The sequence below is a fragment of the Oenanthe melanoleuca genome, chromosome 17 (assembly GCF_029582105.1).
Source record: "Oenanthe melanoleuca isolate GR-GAL-2019-014 chromosome 17, OMel1.0, whole genome shotgun sequence".
NCBI lineage: Eukaryota > Metazoa > Chordata > Aves > Passeriformes > Muscicapidae > Oenanthe > Oenanthe melanoleuca.
This window is the reverse complement of record NC_079350.1, coordinates 8923587-8938760: the sequence shown is the minus strand read 5'-3', so window position 1 is coordinate 8938760 and position 15174 is coordinate 8923587. Positions and strand designations below refer to the sequence as shown.

Sequence of the window (15174 nt, the reverse complement as noted above, 5' to 3'; positions counted from 1 at the left end):
GAGGTGCCAGCTGCAGGTTTGGGGTGCCACAGGTCCCTCAGAAGAGGCAGGAGCCCCGCGGGCCCCGGGGCCGGCCCAGCTCTGCGGCCAGAGCCCGGCTCATGCGGGCTGTGCTCAGCCTCACGCTCTGGGCAGCCTCCACAGCCCGGCCCAGGGACCAGTTCAGCTCCTCCAGCTCCTCCAGGTCCAGGCTCAGGCAGCAGCGGTGGCCCTGGGGCCGGGGGGGAGGCTCTGCCTGCTGGGACCCCGCGGGGACACCCGGGGGGACCCCGGCTGAGGTAGGAGCTGCTGGGGAGCAGTAGCTGGGAAGGAGAAGGGAAGGGGCTCAGTGCTGCTCACTGCCTGTGTCCCCCCAGAGCTCTGTGCCCCCCAGGGCTCTGTTCACCCACCCCACCTTATTTCCACCCCTCTCCCCCATCTCCTCCGTGCCCACCCCTCAAACACAGCCCACCCCCAGGGGAGCTGGTGGCCCTGTCACCCCCTGCCCCTCCTGGGCTCCCCCTGCACCCCTGGGGGATGCTGAGCCCCCCGAGTCCCCTCCCAGCCCCAGAGCATCCTTACAGCACGGAGGGCACGTAAGGCACGAGGGGGACGGGCGCCAGGCAGACGGTGGCAGTGGTGGCAGCAGGGGTGGCTGCCAAGTACCAAATCCCGGGTGGCTCTGGCTTCTCTGCTGCTGGGGGACAGGAGCCACCAGGGCCATGCTCTGCTGCGGGGAGGAAGGGGGTCAGGTGTCCCTGGGGGGGGTCAGATGTCCCCAGGGGGGGTTAGGTGTCCCCAGGGTGGGGTTAGGTGTCCCCACGGGTGCACATCGAGTGGCAGCCCCAGGTGACATCACCCCTGCAGCCACTGCAGGGTGGGAGCAGCCCCCAAGCATTGTCAGGGGGCTGAGGCTGTTCCTGGTCCCCCCACCCAGCCCCCGTGCAGGGAGGGGCTGTGCCAGGCACGTGTCACCCTTGTCACCCACCGTGCGTGGCTCTGTCCCTGCTGCCCGGCGCAGAGGGGCCCGTGGGTGCCCTGCAGGTGGGGCAGGACGTTCTCCCGGGGGTGCTGTGCTGGGGCTGCCGCGGGGCAGCTGTGGAGAGAGGAAATGGGGAATGTCCCCGGCAGAGCCAGCCAGGGATGTCTGGGAAGAGCTGAGTGATTTGGGGGGGCTGATGAGATGGGAGGGGAGGGTTTCCCTGCAGGGAAAGGGGGGTCTGCAGAGGTGGGCTCTGGGGACAGGTGACACTGCCCCGGTGACACCAGGAACCCCAGGGAACCCCAGGGAATCCCAGGAATTTCTGCCCGCACAGGCACAGATGCCAAGGGGGGGTTTGACCTGTGCAGGACCCACACGAGGTCAGGCACCGGTTGCTCCCCTTGGGGAACAGTGGGGACACCCTCAGGCCATGAGGAATGGGGTTGTTTGTCCCCTCCCTGAGCCTCTCAGTTAATTAATTAAGGTCATTAGCAGCTGTTAGGGGTGGTAGGGAAGGCTGGGAGGAGCTGGGGGCCACTCACCTGAAGCCATCCTGTCCCTGTGACATCGGGGACACCCCGAGGTGCCCGGCGCCTCCCGGGGTGCGGGGGTGGCCCGTGGTGTGCCCGCCTGGTACCGCGTCCCTGCCAAACGCCACCGTGAGCGCGGCCAGTGTCCCCGAGGTGCGGGTGGCCGCCTCCAGCCCCACCGTGCCACCAGCACGCACCTGTGTACTGTCCCCGAAATGTCACCGCCCCCGGGGGCTTCCCAAGGGGCTTCCGCAGGGCGGGGGGCGCCCGGGGCCCGCCGGGGGACAGCTCTGACTCGGAGGCTGCGGCGGAGGACAGGGAGTCGGGCTGGGACCCGCGGGCACCGAGCTCCAGACCTGCAGGACCGCGCTGGGCTGAGCGCTGCGGGGTCCATGGGACACCAGGACCGGGTCCCCACGGTCCTGCAGCCCCAGAACATCCTCCTTTGGGGAGGGGGAGTGGGGTGCAGGGAGGAGCGTGTCCCCTCTGCCCCCACCTCGGGAGGGTCCCACTTACCGAGGTCCGGCTCCTCCCTGCGCCGGGGCAGCGATGCCGACCTCTCCCTCCGCGGGGGTGTCACCCCGGGGGCCCCCCTGCCCCGCACCGGGGGGCTCGGGTCCCTGCAGAGGGGACAGAAACGCTGCCACCACCTCCACCGCCAGGCTGGCAGTCCCCTCGACCCTGCTCACAGCAGAGCTGGGGACTCACAGGCTGAGGCTGGGGGTGTCCCCTGGCTGCCACCTACCCCGAGGGTGCTGCGTCCCGGGGGGACAGTGGCCCGCTGGTCACCGGCTGCGTCCTGCCCGGGGTGAGGCGGGGAGCGGCTTTTCCCCCGGGATAGCTGCGGGAGCGGCGCAGGCTCTCCTCCAGCCGCCGCCGCAGCCGCCGCACCTCGTCCTGCAGCGCCCGGATGGCCTGGCTGCCCCGGGACAGGAGTCACCGGGAGGGGCTGCAGCCAGCAGGGACCCCCGCAGTGCTGGGTGTCCTGGGGGAGCAGCAGCAGCCCCCTCCCACATCCCCCCCGAGACCCCCAAAACCAAGCCTGGGGCTGGGCTGGCCCAGTGGGTGCCTTTGGGGGGTCCCTGTGTCCCCCAGGGGGTCTGGCCAGGTTTGGGGCGCTGGGGACACGGCCACTCACTCGCGCTCCAGGCGGGAGCCCAGCAGGTCACAGCGGGCCGGGTCCAGGGACGGCAGGTCGGGGGACAGCAGGGTGGGGGATGGCGTTTCGGGGGACGGCAGGGGGCTGCTTGGGCTCCTGGCCATGGCCGGGGGGTGGCCACCGGCGCTGGCACAGCTCCTGTCTCCCACCTCCGAGTCCGTGCGAGCTGCGGAGGAGCGGGCACAGCGATCAGAGACTGGGACACACCTCCACCCAGGGAGGGTGACACCAGCTCCACAGGGAGCCCCGGGAACCCAAAAAAGCAGAGCCAAGAGCCAGGGCCCCCCCGATCTCTGTCCCTCGCCAGCTCCTGTACTCACTGCCATCCCCGTCGGGGTCCGGCCCCACCTCGCTGCTCGCGCTCTCGGCCCAGCGAGGGGGCGAGCTGCTCCGGGAGGGGCTGCTGGGGGGCAGCCGGGGCCCCCCTGCGCCCCCCGGCCGGTAGATGCCCATCAGCGCTGTCTCGGAGGGAAGCGGGGCCGTGTCTCTCCTCCGCGGGGCACGGAGGGCGCTGGGGATGGCGATGGACGGTCCCAGCGAGCCCGGAGCCCTGGGGAAGGGACGGGTCATCCCACGGACACTCTGCACGTCTCCAGCCCCGCCAGAACCCGCTGCCCACACCCTCGGTGCTTCTCCCGCAATCCCCGCTCCTCTTCAACCCTCCAGATTGAGCCGAATTCCCGCGGCAGGAGCGCGGCCGTACCCCGGGCCGGGGGGATGGCGCTCGGGGGTGTGCACGGGCGGGGACACCCTGCTGGCCTCCGAGCCCACGAAGCCGCTGTCGGTCTCTGGGGACACGATGCGCTGCTCCTGCAGAGGCACGGACAGAGCAGCATGGGTGCCCAGCACCCCCGCAGGTTTTGGGGTGCTCTCCGGTGGGACCCGCACTCCAAGCACTCACCTTGCTGCCTGTCCCAGCGCTGCCGAGGGACACGGGCACCCGCGGTGGCCCAGGGACCTGCAATGGGGGCTCGGCAGAGGCTGGCGGCTCCTCAGCAGCGGCAGGGGAGGGGTGGCCCCGTGTGTCCCCCAGGTTTGGGGGTACTCTGGGGGGAAGCGTCGCAGCTCTTCTCTGCGGGAGGTGTCTGTGGGGAGGGATGGAGCAGGAATGATGGAGCAATCCCAGACGCGGGGAAATGTTCTGGTCCAGCTCTCCCACGGAGGCTGTTAACCCTGAGGTAAAACTGGAGACCTGGTGTCAAACCTCCCGCTCACCCCTGCCCAGGCACTCGCCCTCCCACAGCACTCACAGGGACAAGGTCTCCAGGCTGGGCCCCTCCTCGAGTGACCGTGTCCTGCAGGGGACCCTGCTGGGGCCACTGTCCCTTGTGCTGGGTGCATCCACCTCCTCCCGGGAGCCGCTCTCCGCCAGGCTCAGCTGCTCCAGGCTCAGCGACTCCGGCAAGGACTTGAAGTGCTTGTACCTGGGGGGACCCGCGGGCAGCAGCGGGTGGGTTTGGGGACATGCTCTGTGTCCCCCCTGCCCCGCTGTGAGGGCACTCACTGCTCCAGCAGGTCCCCGAAATCCTCCTCCACTTGGTGCTGCCTGTGCCAGAGGGGCCAGGGCAGCCCCTCGGGCACCCCCTCACCGTCCCCTGCTGTCCCCCGATGACCCTCCACCAGCGCAGGGCTCTGCGGGCACAGCGAAACGGGCTGGGAGAGGCAGCCCCCCTTAAATGCAGTGGGGGGGGAACCTTGGCACCCCCAGCTCACCTCGGGGTGCGGGGAGTGGGCGGCCGGCGGTGGGGACGGGGCTGGGGGGCAGCGGGGCTGCGAGGGTGGCTGAGGGAGGGGCTGCGGGAGGGGCTGAGGAAGGGGCTGCCGCCTGCCCCCCGGCTCCAGCCGCTCCTTCAGCCCCTCCAGGAGCAGCCCCAGGCGGTAAATCTCCCCTTCCACTGCCCTGCAAGACAGCAGCCATCAGTGCGGGAGGACAGCGACCTCCGGGGGCTCTGGGGAGGGGGTGCCAGGGGGATCGAGCACGCACCGCTCAGGATCAAACCCCCCCGCAGGCTCCGGGAGCTGCTGCCGGCAGCGCAGGTATTCCCGCTCCAGCGCATCCTGCGCGTCCTTCAGCATCCTCATCCTCTGCGGCACAAGGGTGGGGGTCCGAGCCTGTCCACTGGCCCCGGACACCGCCACCCCTCGAGGTCCTGCCGACCCCCGGGTGGGCTCTGGGAAGGGTCGGACACACCTGGAGCTGTTCCGAGGGTGTGGGGGCCTCTGCACGCATCCAGCCTTCGAAGGATTCCACCTGGCCGGGATTGTACGGGCTCAGCCCCCTCCGCACCCCCTGGACACCCTCCCCCATATGCAGCATCCCCAGGGATGCTCCAGTTCGACTCCCCACTGCAGCCCCCTCCCCAGCCTTCCTTCCTTCCCAGCCCCTTCTCAGCACCCTACACCACTCCCCCTCCCCACAGCATCTCCCCCAACCCCTCCAACCCAAATCCCCTCCGCAGCTGCCCCCAGCCCCCTCTGCATCACCTCCCCACCCTATCCCTATAGTCCTTCCCAGAACTCCCCCCAAATCCCCTCCCTGCTGCCCCATCCCTGCAGCCCCCAGCTCCCCCAGCACTCTCCCCAAGAGAACTTCTCCCTTAAGCCCCTCTCCTCACAGCCCCCAGCGCTCCCCTCTACAGCTCCCCTGTCCTGCATCTCTCCATGCCCCAGCCCCGCGTCCTTGCCTGTGCCTGCAGCCTGCGGCTCTGCCCCGCCAGTGCCCGGGTGAGCCGGGGGCCGGGGCAGCAGCACGGCCCGGGGCAGGTGGGGCAGGTGGGGCAGCTCCCCCCGGGCACAGGAGGGGTCCGAGGTTGGGGTGAACCCCCCCGCTCTGACGGTCCGGGGGCTGCAGCTGCGAGAAAACACGAGGACAAGTGACACAGCAGCACCGGTGACACCGGCGTGGGGACCAACACACCTGTCCCTGGCACACGGACCGACACACCTGTACTTGGCACACGGACCGACACACCTGTCCCTGGCACACGGACCGACACACCTGTCCCTGGCGAGGCCGGGGCTGCGGCCATGCCCAGCGCCGCGGTCCGTGCCTGCGGGATGCTGAAGGTCATCACTCGGCTCCCGCTGGCCACGGTGCCCACGGCGAGGCTGCGGCTGGGCTGCGGCGGGTCGGAGAACAGGCTCACCTGGGCAGGGAGAGCGGGTTTGGGCAGGCAGCCTGCACCCGACCCACGCAGCGGGCCCCGGGGCACCCTGCAGCACCTGATGGGCACAGCGGGTGGGTGGGGTGAAGGTGGGGACACGCGTGCGGGGGTCGGTTGGCACAGCCCTGCCTCAGTTTCCCCACCCACGCGGGGCTGCAGGGCGGGAGGTGACACGGGGACGCGCTTCCGCCCGTGGCCCTGCCATCTCAGAGAGGTGCCCTGCCACCCCGGGGACAATCCGGCACAGCCACCAGCCTGGCACGGAGGGGACACGGTGGCCCCCAGGCTGCTGTGGGCTCTGCGGTGGCCTCAACCCCCCTCCCTGGGCTGGGACTGCTCAACCGCAGCTCCCCGGGAGGAGGAAGAGGAGGGGGCCCAGGGGAGGAAGACACAACAAATAACCTCGGGGCGGGGGGAGCAGAGTGGGAACCCCCCCAGGCGTCCTGACCCCCACCCACCCTGGCGCCCAGGCGCAGCTGGTCGATGGTGTTCTCAGCCTCGGCGTACTTGGTCAGCAGCTTGTGGTAATCGTCCTGCGGGGAGGGGACACCCGTGGGTGACAGCACCGGCGCGGGGGATGCCCGAGGGGCGGGTGCTAAAGGGGGGAGGCAGCCCTGTGTGGGGACAGCAAGGCTGGGGGGTCCCTTGGGTGGGGCGCAGGAACGCCCTCTCCAAAACACCCGAAACACTCTGCGTGGGGAGAGCCCCCCTCTCTTTCCAGGGGGACACATATCCTTAGGGTGACAAGCTTTGGGGGGTGACCGCCATCCCGGGGGGACTGAGCAACCTGTCTCCAGCTTGAACACTGCTCACATCCCTGCTCCCTCCCTGCCCCCAGCTCCATGCGGGACCGGGAAGGGGTGATGGCACCAAACCCCCATCGCTGTCCCAGGGACAGTGACACCTACATGAGTGTCCCAGGGACAGTGACACCCCGTGGGTGTCCCAGGGACAGTGACACCCCCCTTCCCCTGCTGCCCCCTCCCTGGAAACCCTCCCAGCACGGCCTCTGGCTGAGCAGGAGGAGCTCGGCGTTACCTGGAGCTGCTGCACCAGCGCCGTGGCTTGTCTGGGGGACCTGAGCTCCTGCGGCAGCCCGGCGCTGGGGGGCTGCGGGGACGCCCCCTCCCCGCTGCTCAGCAGCACCTCCCGCACGATTTCTGCCGGCGATTTGAAGCCGATGGGGCGGCCGGGGCCGCGGGGGCGGGCGGGCAGCACCCGGCCCCGGGGTGGGCGGTAGCTCTGGTCGAACTTGACCCGCGCCTCCACCTTGGAGAGGTCGGGCAGGGGGTGGTTGAGGCGCCCTCGGCCGTACTGGGTGCCCTCGGTGCCCGTTCCCGAGGGATCCCGGGTTCCCTTGCCGCCCGTTCGCCTCCGGGGGCTCAGGGACCGTGACTGCCGGGCGGGCTTGGGGGGCACCGCCGCTGGCGCTGCTTTCTTGGGCACTCGGGATCTGCCGTGCCCTTGGGGTGCCGGGGGACCCCCAGCGCCCTGGGGCTGCCCGGTGGGTGCCAAGGCAGCGGTGCCGGGCTCTGGCATCCCTGTGCCGGCTGTCGGGGGCTCGGGGACGCGCTCGGGGCTGGGGCCGTCGGGGGAGAGGCGCAGGGCGAGGCTCGGGCTCGGTCTCCACTCCTGCCTGTGCCCCCCGATGGTGTCCCCGGCCGTGCCCCAGCCGCGGTGCTGGCGGGACGGGCTGGCAGGGCCGGGGCTGGTGTCCGAGAGCCCCGAGGTGTCCCCCCCGTCCGTGCTGCAGCCCCGGGGCTGGCAGAGAGCCCGGCCGTCCTCCAGCGCCCCGGGGCTGCCGCTGGAGGCCGAGCCCCAGCAGCCCTCAGCGGACAGCTCGGGGTCGGGCTCCCCATCGCTCTCTGCCCCCCAGCGCCCCTCGTCCCCCCCGGAGCTGCCCCGCTCCTCGTCCTCCTCCGCCGGCTCCTGCCGCGGGTCCCAGCGCCCCCCGTGTGCCGGGGACCCCTCGTGTGCCGGGGATCCCTCGTGTGCCGGGGATCCCTCCTCCAGCTCCTCACTGTCACCTGCAAAACACCGGCACGGCGGGGCTGGCGCCACCCAGCCCCCGCCGCTGTCCCCGGCCCCCTCGCACCCCCCTGGGGGAACCGGGACATTCGGGACCCCCCCTTCGGGCAGGAGGGAGGGCAGCACTCACCCCACGGTGGGCTCCTGGCACCCTCCCCCAGGCCGATGACCCCATCCTCGTCCATCCGCCTTTCAAAGTCGTCTTCCTCCTCCTCCTCCTCCTCGCCCTCGCCCTGCCAGCGCGTCAGCTCTGTTTGTGTCCAGCGCAGCCATGGTGCCGGGCTGCCCATGGCCGCGGGGCGTCACTTGTGTCGCTTCATGGCCCGGCGGCGGTGGCGGCGGGCTGGGGACCTGCTTGTCGCGAATGTAGGTCACAGCATCGCCGCCGCGTCCTGGGGGGGCCGGGGGAGAGGGAGGATGCTCAGCGGGACTCGGTGGGCTCTGCTTCAGCTGTTTCCCCCACGCTGGCTGGGTGTTCCCTGTCCCCAAAATCCCGGGGACAAGAGCACCCCCGATGACAGGGGTCAGACCCCCCCAGTCCTGTGTCCCACCGCAAAGCTGGAGCTGCCACAGCTCTCCCAGCTGGGAGGTCCTCGTGGGGAACGAGCCCCTCAGGGCCACCACAAAAGGTTTTTTTCCCCCCTGAGAACACCCAGTGGCACCCCGTGAATGTCACCCCAGCTGGGCAGACCAGCAGCAGTGCTGGGGAGGCAGGAGCACCCCAAAAACCCCCTCTGGATGTGGGGCTGACAGTGAGAGGGATCACAGCAGAGACCTGACACAAATTTCACCCACGATCCCAAACCATGAGCTCCCCCCTCACCCCACCCGGGGTTTCCATCAGAGGCTCGAGAAATGCCGGATGCCAAAATCCCAAATGTGGGTGTGGCAAGAAAGGCCACGGGGTTTTCCAACTGATGTCCCCTCTGCTGGATTTGAGCCTCAAAAGTTTGGCCTGGGGGCCAAACCAGGCACCAGCAGCCCCGTGCAGGGGGCACTCACCCTGTACCAGCAGCCCCAGCACATCCCCATTACTGTGACACCGTGGGGAGTCCCTCTGAGCACCCCGAAACCTTCCTGTGCCTGTGGGGCAGCAGAGCTGTTGCAGAAGGAGGAAATGATGTTTCCTGCAAGTTTGCAGGTGGCCACAAAAGTTTTAACCCCATCCGGCCCTGTGCAGTGGGGGCTGAACCTCCTCCCACAGAATTCTCCATCAAAACCTTTATTTTTTTAATCCAATTCAGAGCAAAATGCTGCAGGAAGAGAGGGGATGGAGGAGATTGCTGGGACCATCAGCAGCTGGTCCAAACAACATCAGCATGAGCACCTTCCAGGAGACCTAAAATTAAGCTTTGAAACCCCAAAATTCAGGCAGGTGGAGCCCATCCCTGGAAATTTCCCCAATTCCCAAAGTCAGGGTGCAGCTGGCCCCATCCTGGGATGCTGCTCACAATCCCAGAGAAGCTGTGGCTGCTCCCAGGAGCTGTGGCCTGTCTTGGCACATTCACAGGCAGCCAATTAAGCAAGCTCATTACTGTGTAATTAGTGGCACACAGAGGACAGCTCGACAAGCTAATGAAACCTCATCACAATCCCTGGGGTGGCTGCTTGTAGCCAGAGGGTGCTGTGGTGATTTTGGGGTGCTGCTGGCTCAGGGATGGTGGTGATGAGGAGTAAACCTATCCATGGCACCCACATGCTCTGGGAAAAGTCCTCTCATCCACTCCCAAGCCTCAGATCTGCAAATTTCTGGGGTATTTGTGAGGTTTGAGGTTCTTTTCCAGCACCACCTGGCATCAAGGGCATTGTGCCTTGCTCCCAGCCCTGCCTGCATCCTTGGGGAATTCCAGGCAGGAGCAAACCCCAAAGCATCCCTTAGGGTCTTCCAAACCTCCTGGGGGTTTGCATGCCCCTCCACACCTGGAGATGCTCCACAGCTTCTCCTGCAACCAGGAAGGATGGAGATGGGATTCTTTGGACTCTGAGCTACTGAAACCAAAGAGGGAGTTTTAGCTTTAGCTCCTCCCTGAGCTGGGATGTTTTCAGCCCCAAATCCTTACACATATCCGGAGATCCCCATCAAAGTGCCTCCCATCCAAGCTCGAGCCCTGCAGGATCCCAGAGCTCAAACACCACACCCAGGATTCCCAGAGGAACAGTGCTGGGTGAAAGGAGCCTGGGGGTCCTGTTCTCTTGGGATATAGGAGGTTAAAACATTCCCAACCCATTTCTGGTGTTTCTTTAACCCCAGCCTGGGCAAGGGATGGGGATTTTACATCTCTTGAAGGAGGGAAGGTTAGGCAACCCACATGGGGCTGTCACCCCATTTCTGAGCACTGGTTCCCACGTGCACAGCCCACAGCAGCTGCAGGATCCCCTTCCAAACCCAGCCACAATTATTGCTTTCCCAGAAAGTCCCTCTGCTGATGGTCATGGTGGCAAGAGCAAAAAATCTCAGATTCTTTTCCCCCCTCTAAGTGATTTTCTCGCTGTTATGGGAGCACAGAAAGGCTTGAAAAATGATGCGGCTTCGTGCTCAGCAGCCACAAATCAAACAGAAACAATCCCAAGTGTGTGTGTGCAGAAATACATCCATATATTTTAATTTTCCTCTTCGAAAGCCAGGATTTTTTGCAACAGGCAACCGAAAACAGAGCTAAAAAGAAATTTAAAAGCCTCAGCTAAAAAACCCTGAACTCTGCTCTGCCCCAGCCCCTCAACACATCTCCTGCCCGACAAATCCCAGCCAGGGCTGTCCCAAATTGTGGAGGTGCTCAGCTGAGGGAGGGATGCTCCCAAACCCCGATCCTTTCTGCAGGCAGCGATCCCATCCCCATCCCACGCGCTGCCCCGGAGGAGGACGGAGGTGCGAGCAGAGCCCGCCCAGCTCGTTTCTCGTCTGGGGCAGGGAGGCAGCAGCCGTCAAGGCCAGCGCGAAGGCTCCGGGGTTTATCGGCGGTGACAGCAGAGGAGACAGGAGCATCCTCCGCCCCAGGGCTCGCTCGGGGACAGGGAAGGGGGGCCAGGGCTGCTGTCACTCCGCCTTCACTGCCCTGTCAACCAAGGGCAGAGCAGGGGGATGGGGGGGCTCTAAACCCCACACCTCCCTCCCCACATCCCCTGAGTGACACTCTCCTTCTCTCCGTCCCTAAAATCGCTTGCCTGGGACGGGTTAAAGCCCTCCCTGCACATCCGTGCCCGTCTGGGATGCAGGGGGGGGTTTAACCCCCGTCCCCAGCAAGGGGTGGATATTTTGCAGCTCTTTTAGGGAGGTTTGAAGGAAGCCAGAACGGCCTCGGGCTGAAACTTGGCAAGGGATGTCTGCGCTCCAGGAGAGAGAAATTCCTGGTGTATAAACCCTTTTTTAAAGCCCACAGAGCCCCGTTTTCATAGGCATGAAAGAGAGCAGAGAAGCGGAAACGCTGCGTTCTTAGTTTGCATTATTTCCTACTAGAACAAGGGCGGGACCATCTCAGCGAGGAAGAGCGTGACAAACCTCGCTCGCCTCTGAAAGCACACGCCTGTCACCATCACTCCAAAGCCCACGTGTCACCCCAATTCCAGCGGCTGGGGGTCCCCCAGCCCCCCATACTGGCACATTCCCATGGAGAGGCCCCAAAACCCCGCGGAAATGTCATTTTTCCACCACTCGCAGCGAAGCAAAGCCCCGCGGCAGGGCAGCTCCTCTTTCCTGGCCTGGCTGGACACGGCGGGTTCATCCCCAGGGCTGAGGCGCACACACCCAGGGCGGGATGGCGCTAATGCCCTGAAGGACAGCTTTAATCCCCGTCTGGAGAGCGCTGCCGCTGTCCCCGCAGCACAGCCGGTGGCACTGAGATCCCTGCTAAGCACAGGGCAGCGAGGGGACAGCAGGGCTGTCTGTGCTGGGCTGAACCAGCCGCAGCTGCTCTGGGCACCCTGTGCCACGGCCTCCACCTCTCACAGCAAAAATTTCTCCCCAGTATCCCACCTAACCCTGCTCTTTGCCAGTTTGAAGCCATTCCCTGTGTCCTGTCCCTCCATCCCTTGTCCCCAGTGTCTCTCCAGCTCTCCGGGAGCCCCTTTAGGCACTGGGGGCGGCTCTGAGCTCTCCCTGGAGCTTTTCCATCCCCAGCTCTCCCAGCCCGTACGGACAGTGCCCGCCCTGCCGCGCTCTCCGGCTGCCCTTGAACTTCACCAGGTGATTTAAGCCCTGCCCGCAGGGTACCGAAAGGCAGCGGCTGAGCACGGGACACCCGTGGGCACCCACCGGCTGCCAGGAACGCGGCTGTCCTTTAAATAAAACGCGGAACTGAAGCTGAACTTCCTCGGAGGAGCCGCCGGCAGCTCCCGGCCCCGCAGCCCCGGCCGTGCCTCCGAGCCGCCTCCGCAGCCCCTGACGAAACCCGCCCGCAATCCTCCGAGCCCGGGGAGGAGGCACCGCCGCGAGAAAAGTCACGACAAGTTTCCTCGGGGCCACGAAGGCTGCGATGGCGTGGGGAGGACACGGCGTGTCCCGCATCCTCCCGGCGCGTCCCCCCCGCAGGGACTGGGGGTTCCCCCGCTCCGCCCAGAGACCCCCAAGCAGCTCCCGGCTGCGAGCCAGCCCAGCCCGAGCCGGGCTCAGCAGAGCCGGGCTCAGCAGAGCCGGCAGCTCTGGATGCAGCCCCGGGATGGGGCCCGCGGGCTGCGCCTCCAGCTGCGCCTCCAGCTGTGCCCCCGCGGCGCCCCGGGCCCCTCTCCTTCCTCCCAGCTGCAGCAGGCGGCTCGCGGGAGCAGCCGAGCCATTCCCGGCCCCCCCGGGCACAGCTGGGGCACATCTGGCCCGCGGGCACCGCTGGAGAGGCGCCCCCCGCCCCGCGCGCTGCCCACCTGTAGGGAGGGCCCGGCCGGCGCCTCCTCGGGCGGCGCTGGCGGCTCCGGTCCCGATCCCGGTCCCGGTTCTGATCCCGATCCCGATCCCGATCCAGCCCGGCCCGGCCCCGCCGGACAAAAGCGCGGCCCGCGGCAACAGGGGGCGGGGCCTCCCCTCATTAGCATACCCGCCGGGCTCCGCCAATCAGCGCGCGGGGAGGGGCGGTGTCAGCACAAACACCGCCCACAATTCATTTGCATATCCCGCTGGCGGCGGCCAATCAGAGCCGCGGCTGGCGGGACCTCATTGGCATAATTTATGCAGCGCGGGCTCCCCCTGGCGGGATGGGGCGGGATGGGATGGGATGGGATGGGATGGGATGGGATGGGATGGGATGGGATGGGATGGGATGGGATGGGATGGGATGGGATGGGATGGGATGGGATGGGATGGGATGGGATGGGAGGGACGGGACGGGACGGGACGGGACGGGATGGGATGGATGGGATAATGGGTTGGGATGGGATGGGATGGGATGGGATGGGAATGGGATGGGATGGGATGGGAATGGGGATGGGATAATGGAATGGCAAGGGATTGGATAATGGGATGGCAAGGGATTGGATAACTGGATGGGATGGGATCCATGGGATGGGATCCATGGGCTGGGCTGGGGCTGACACAGACCATCCCCTCCCTGCCCACCACCACCACCACTGCACTCCCACCCACCCTGCCAGCCCTGCAAAGCCCTCAGGATATTAAGGAAAATATCCTGGCGCCCCTGCCCCTTCCCACCCCCTCATCCCAGCCCTGAAGCACCCCCAAGCACAGCCATTTTTCTACCCTGATAGATTTATTGAAAAATTAAAAGCACAAGCTCTGTATATATAAATACGACGACATTGCCAGCGATTTACAAGGCCTCCAGTTGCTCTCTCTGCATCCCCACCCACCTGGGCACCTTGGGGACCACCCAAGGGAGCAGCAAACCCCAGAACTCCCTCCAGGGTCCCACCAGCTGTGCGTGTGTGTGGCACTCAATGACAGCGGGGACACCCAGACTGCGCCGTGCTCCTGCCCCGCTCCCGGGCTGGCCGAGGGGAGAGGACAGGGACAGAGACTGGAGGGATGTTCCCGTTCTCAGCCCGCGCTGCGCGAGGCCCTGGGGACCTTTGGGGACAAGCTGGGTGTGTGTGTGTGCGGGGGCGGTGCTGCCGGCCGGGGGGACGCTGCTGTCACACCTTCCTCCCGTCCCAGCGCTCCCCACCCCGCCCCTAAAGGGCCACGTTGAACTCTGTGACCAGGAAGTCGATGTAGTCCTTGTCCTTCAGCTTGAAGGCCTCGGCGATGATGCGCGCAGCCTCCCGGTGCTCCTTCCCTCGCAGCCCCGTGCCGTTCACCTCCAGAATGACGTGTCCCACCTTCAGCTTGCCGCAGTTGTGCGCCGAGCCCCCCCGCTGCAGGGGAGACACAGGGGTCAGCTCACGGTCCCACCCCTCCCTGCATCAAGCAGGGGGGAAAAAAATTCGTATCTGACACGATGGATGTGAGGGGATGAATTTGGCTTCTCCCCTGCTTGCTCCTGGAGCGTGACGCCAGTTGGGATGGCCAAGAATAACCAAGCTCTGCTTTTTTCTGCTGTAAATAACTTGAATTTTGCCCCAAGTAAACAGCAAACAGGGAGACAGCTCCAGAGGGCTCAGTTCCCTGGCTCCCATCCACCATTCCCCCTCCTCAATCCCCTGTCTGGCAGTTTCCAGACATCTGGAGAGAGCAGCCAAGCTTTCAGCACTGTCCTGATGCCCTTGGAGATGTCTGGAGCAAACAGCTGGCTCAAGAGAAGGGCTGTTCTGGGATGGGATCACCCACAGGACAATGACACCATCCTCAGCATGGCCTGGGGATGTGCAGGGCTGTGGGGGGCACAAACCCCAAAATCCCCCTGGCTGTGGCCAGGGAGGAGCAGAAACCCCCCAAATCCCCCTGGCTGTGCCCAGGGGTGAGAGGAAACCCCCCAGATCCCCCTGACTGTGGCCAGGCTGCCCAGGGAGGAGGGGAAACCCCCAAATCCCTCTGGCTGTGGCCAGGGAGGAGCAGAAACCCCCCAAATCCCCTGGCTGTGGCCAGGCTGCCCAGGGAGGAGCAGAAACCCCAAAATCCCCCTGGCTTTGGCCCAGGCTGCCCAGGGAGAAGAGGAAACCCCCCAAATCCCCCTGGCTGTGCCCAGGGAACCCCCCAGATCCCCCTGGCTTAGCCAGGCTGCCCGGGGGGAGGAGACACCCCCCAATCCCCTGGCTTGGCCAGGCTGCCCGGGGGCAGGAGGTACCTGGATGGTGACGATGCGGGGCAGCGGCTGCCGCGTGTTGGCGCCGCCCTCGATGGCGATGCCCAGGGTGGGAGCGCTCTTGGACACCCGGATCAGACACGACGTGGGCTCCAGCAGCCCTGGCTGTGGGACAGATGGCAGCACTGCTGAGGGGGCCTGGGCACCGTGT

The 15174-nt window shown here is 66.4% G+C and overlaps 2 protein-coding genes across 2 annotated transcripts in view; both read right to left on the bottom strand.

Annotated features, from left to right (window-relative positions):
- Nucleotides 1–3: 3 nt before the first annotated feature.
- On the bottom strand, nt 4–7931 carry AKNA (AT-hook transcription factor). The gene is made up of 21 exons (XM_056505470.1): nt 7910–7931; nt 6853–7841; nt 6273–6347; nt 5649–5796; nt 5335–5501; nt 4842–4901; nt 4635–4735; nt 4364–4550; nt 4155–4282; nt 3901–4074; nt 3552–3735; nt 3354–3460; nt 2971–3200; nt 2630–2816; nt 2237–2410; nt 2008–2111; nt 1689–1847; nt 1504–1605; nt 968–1075; nt 562–709; nt 4–302 (listed from the first exon to the last, which is right to left on the bottom strand). The coding sequence occupies exons 1-21, from the start codon at nt 7929–7931 to the stop codon at nt 38–40; spliced, it is 3819 nt and encodes a 1272-aa protein (XP_056361445.1). The 3' UTR covers nt 4–37.
- A 5587-nt stretch (nt 7932–13518) lies between these two features.
- WHRN (whirlin) overlaps nt 13519–15174 on the bottom strand; it is a 41565-nt gene continuing 39909 nt past the window's right edge. Inside the window, exons 12-13 of the mRNA XM_056504794.1 lie at nt 15006–15128; nt 13519–14136 (exon numbers count right to left, since the gene is read on the bottom strand). Of these exons, the coding sequence (XP_056360769.1) occupies nt 13954–14136; nt 15006–15128 (306 nt within the window). The 3' untranslated portion in view covers nt 13519–13953. The remainder of the gene's footprint in view (nt 14137–15005; nt 15129–15174) is intronic.

Coding starts and splice junctions, on each gene's coding strand:
- AKNA (XM_056505470.1), bottom strand. CDS start 7,931: ATGTCCCGGTTCCCCCAGGGGG. Junction 3,461..3,551: donor GCGCTGGGACAGGCAGCAAG/GTGAGTGCTTGG, acceptor GTGCCTCTGCAG/GAGCAGCGCATCGTGTCCCC. Junction 1,606..1,688: donor ATTTCGGGGACAGTACACAG/GTGCGTGCTGGT, acceptor GGCGTTTGGCAG/GGACGCGGTACCAGGCGGGC.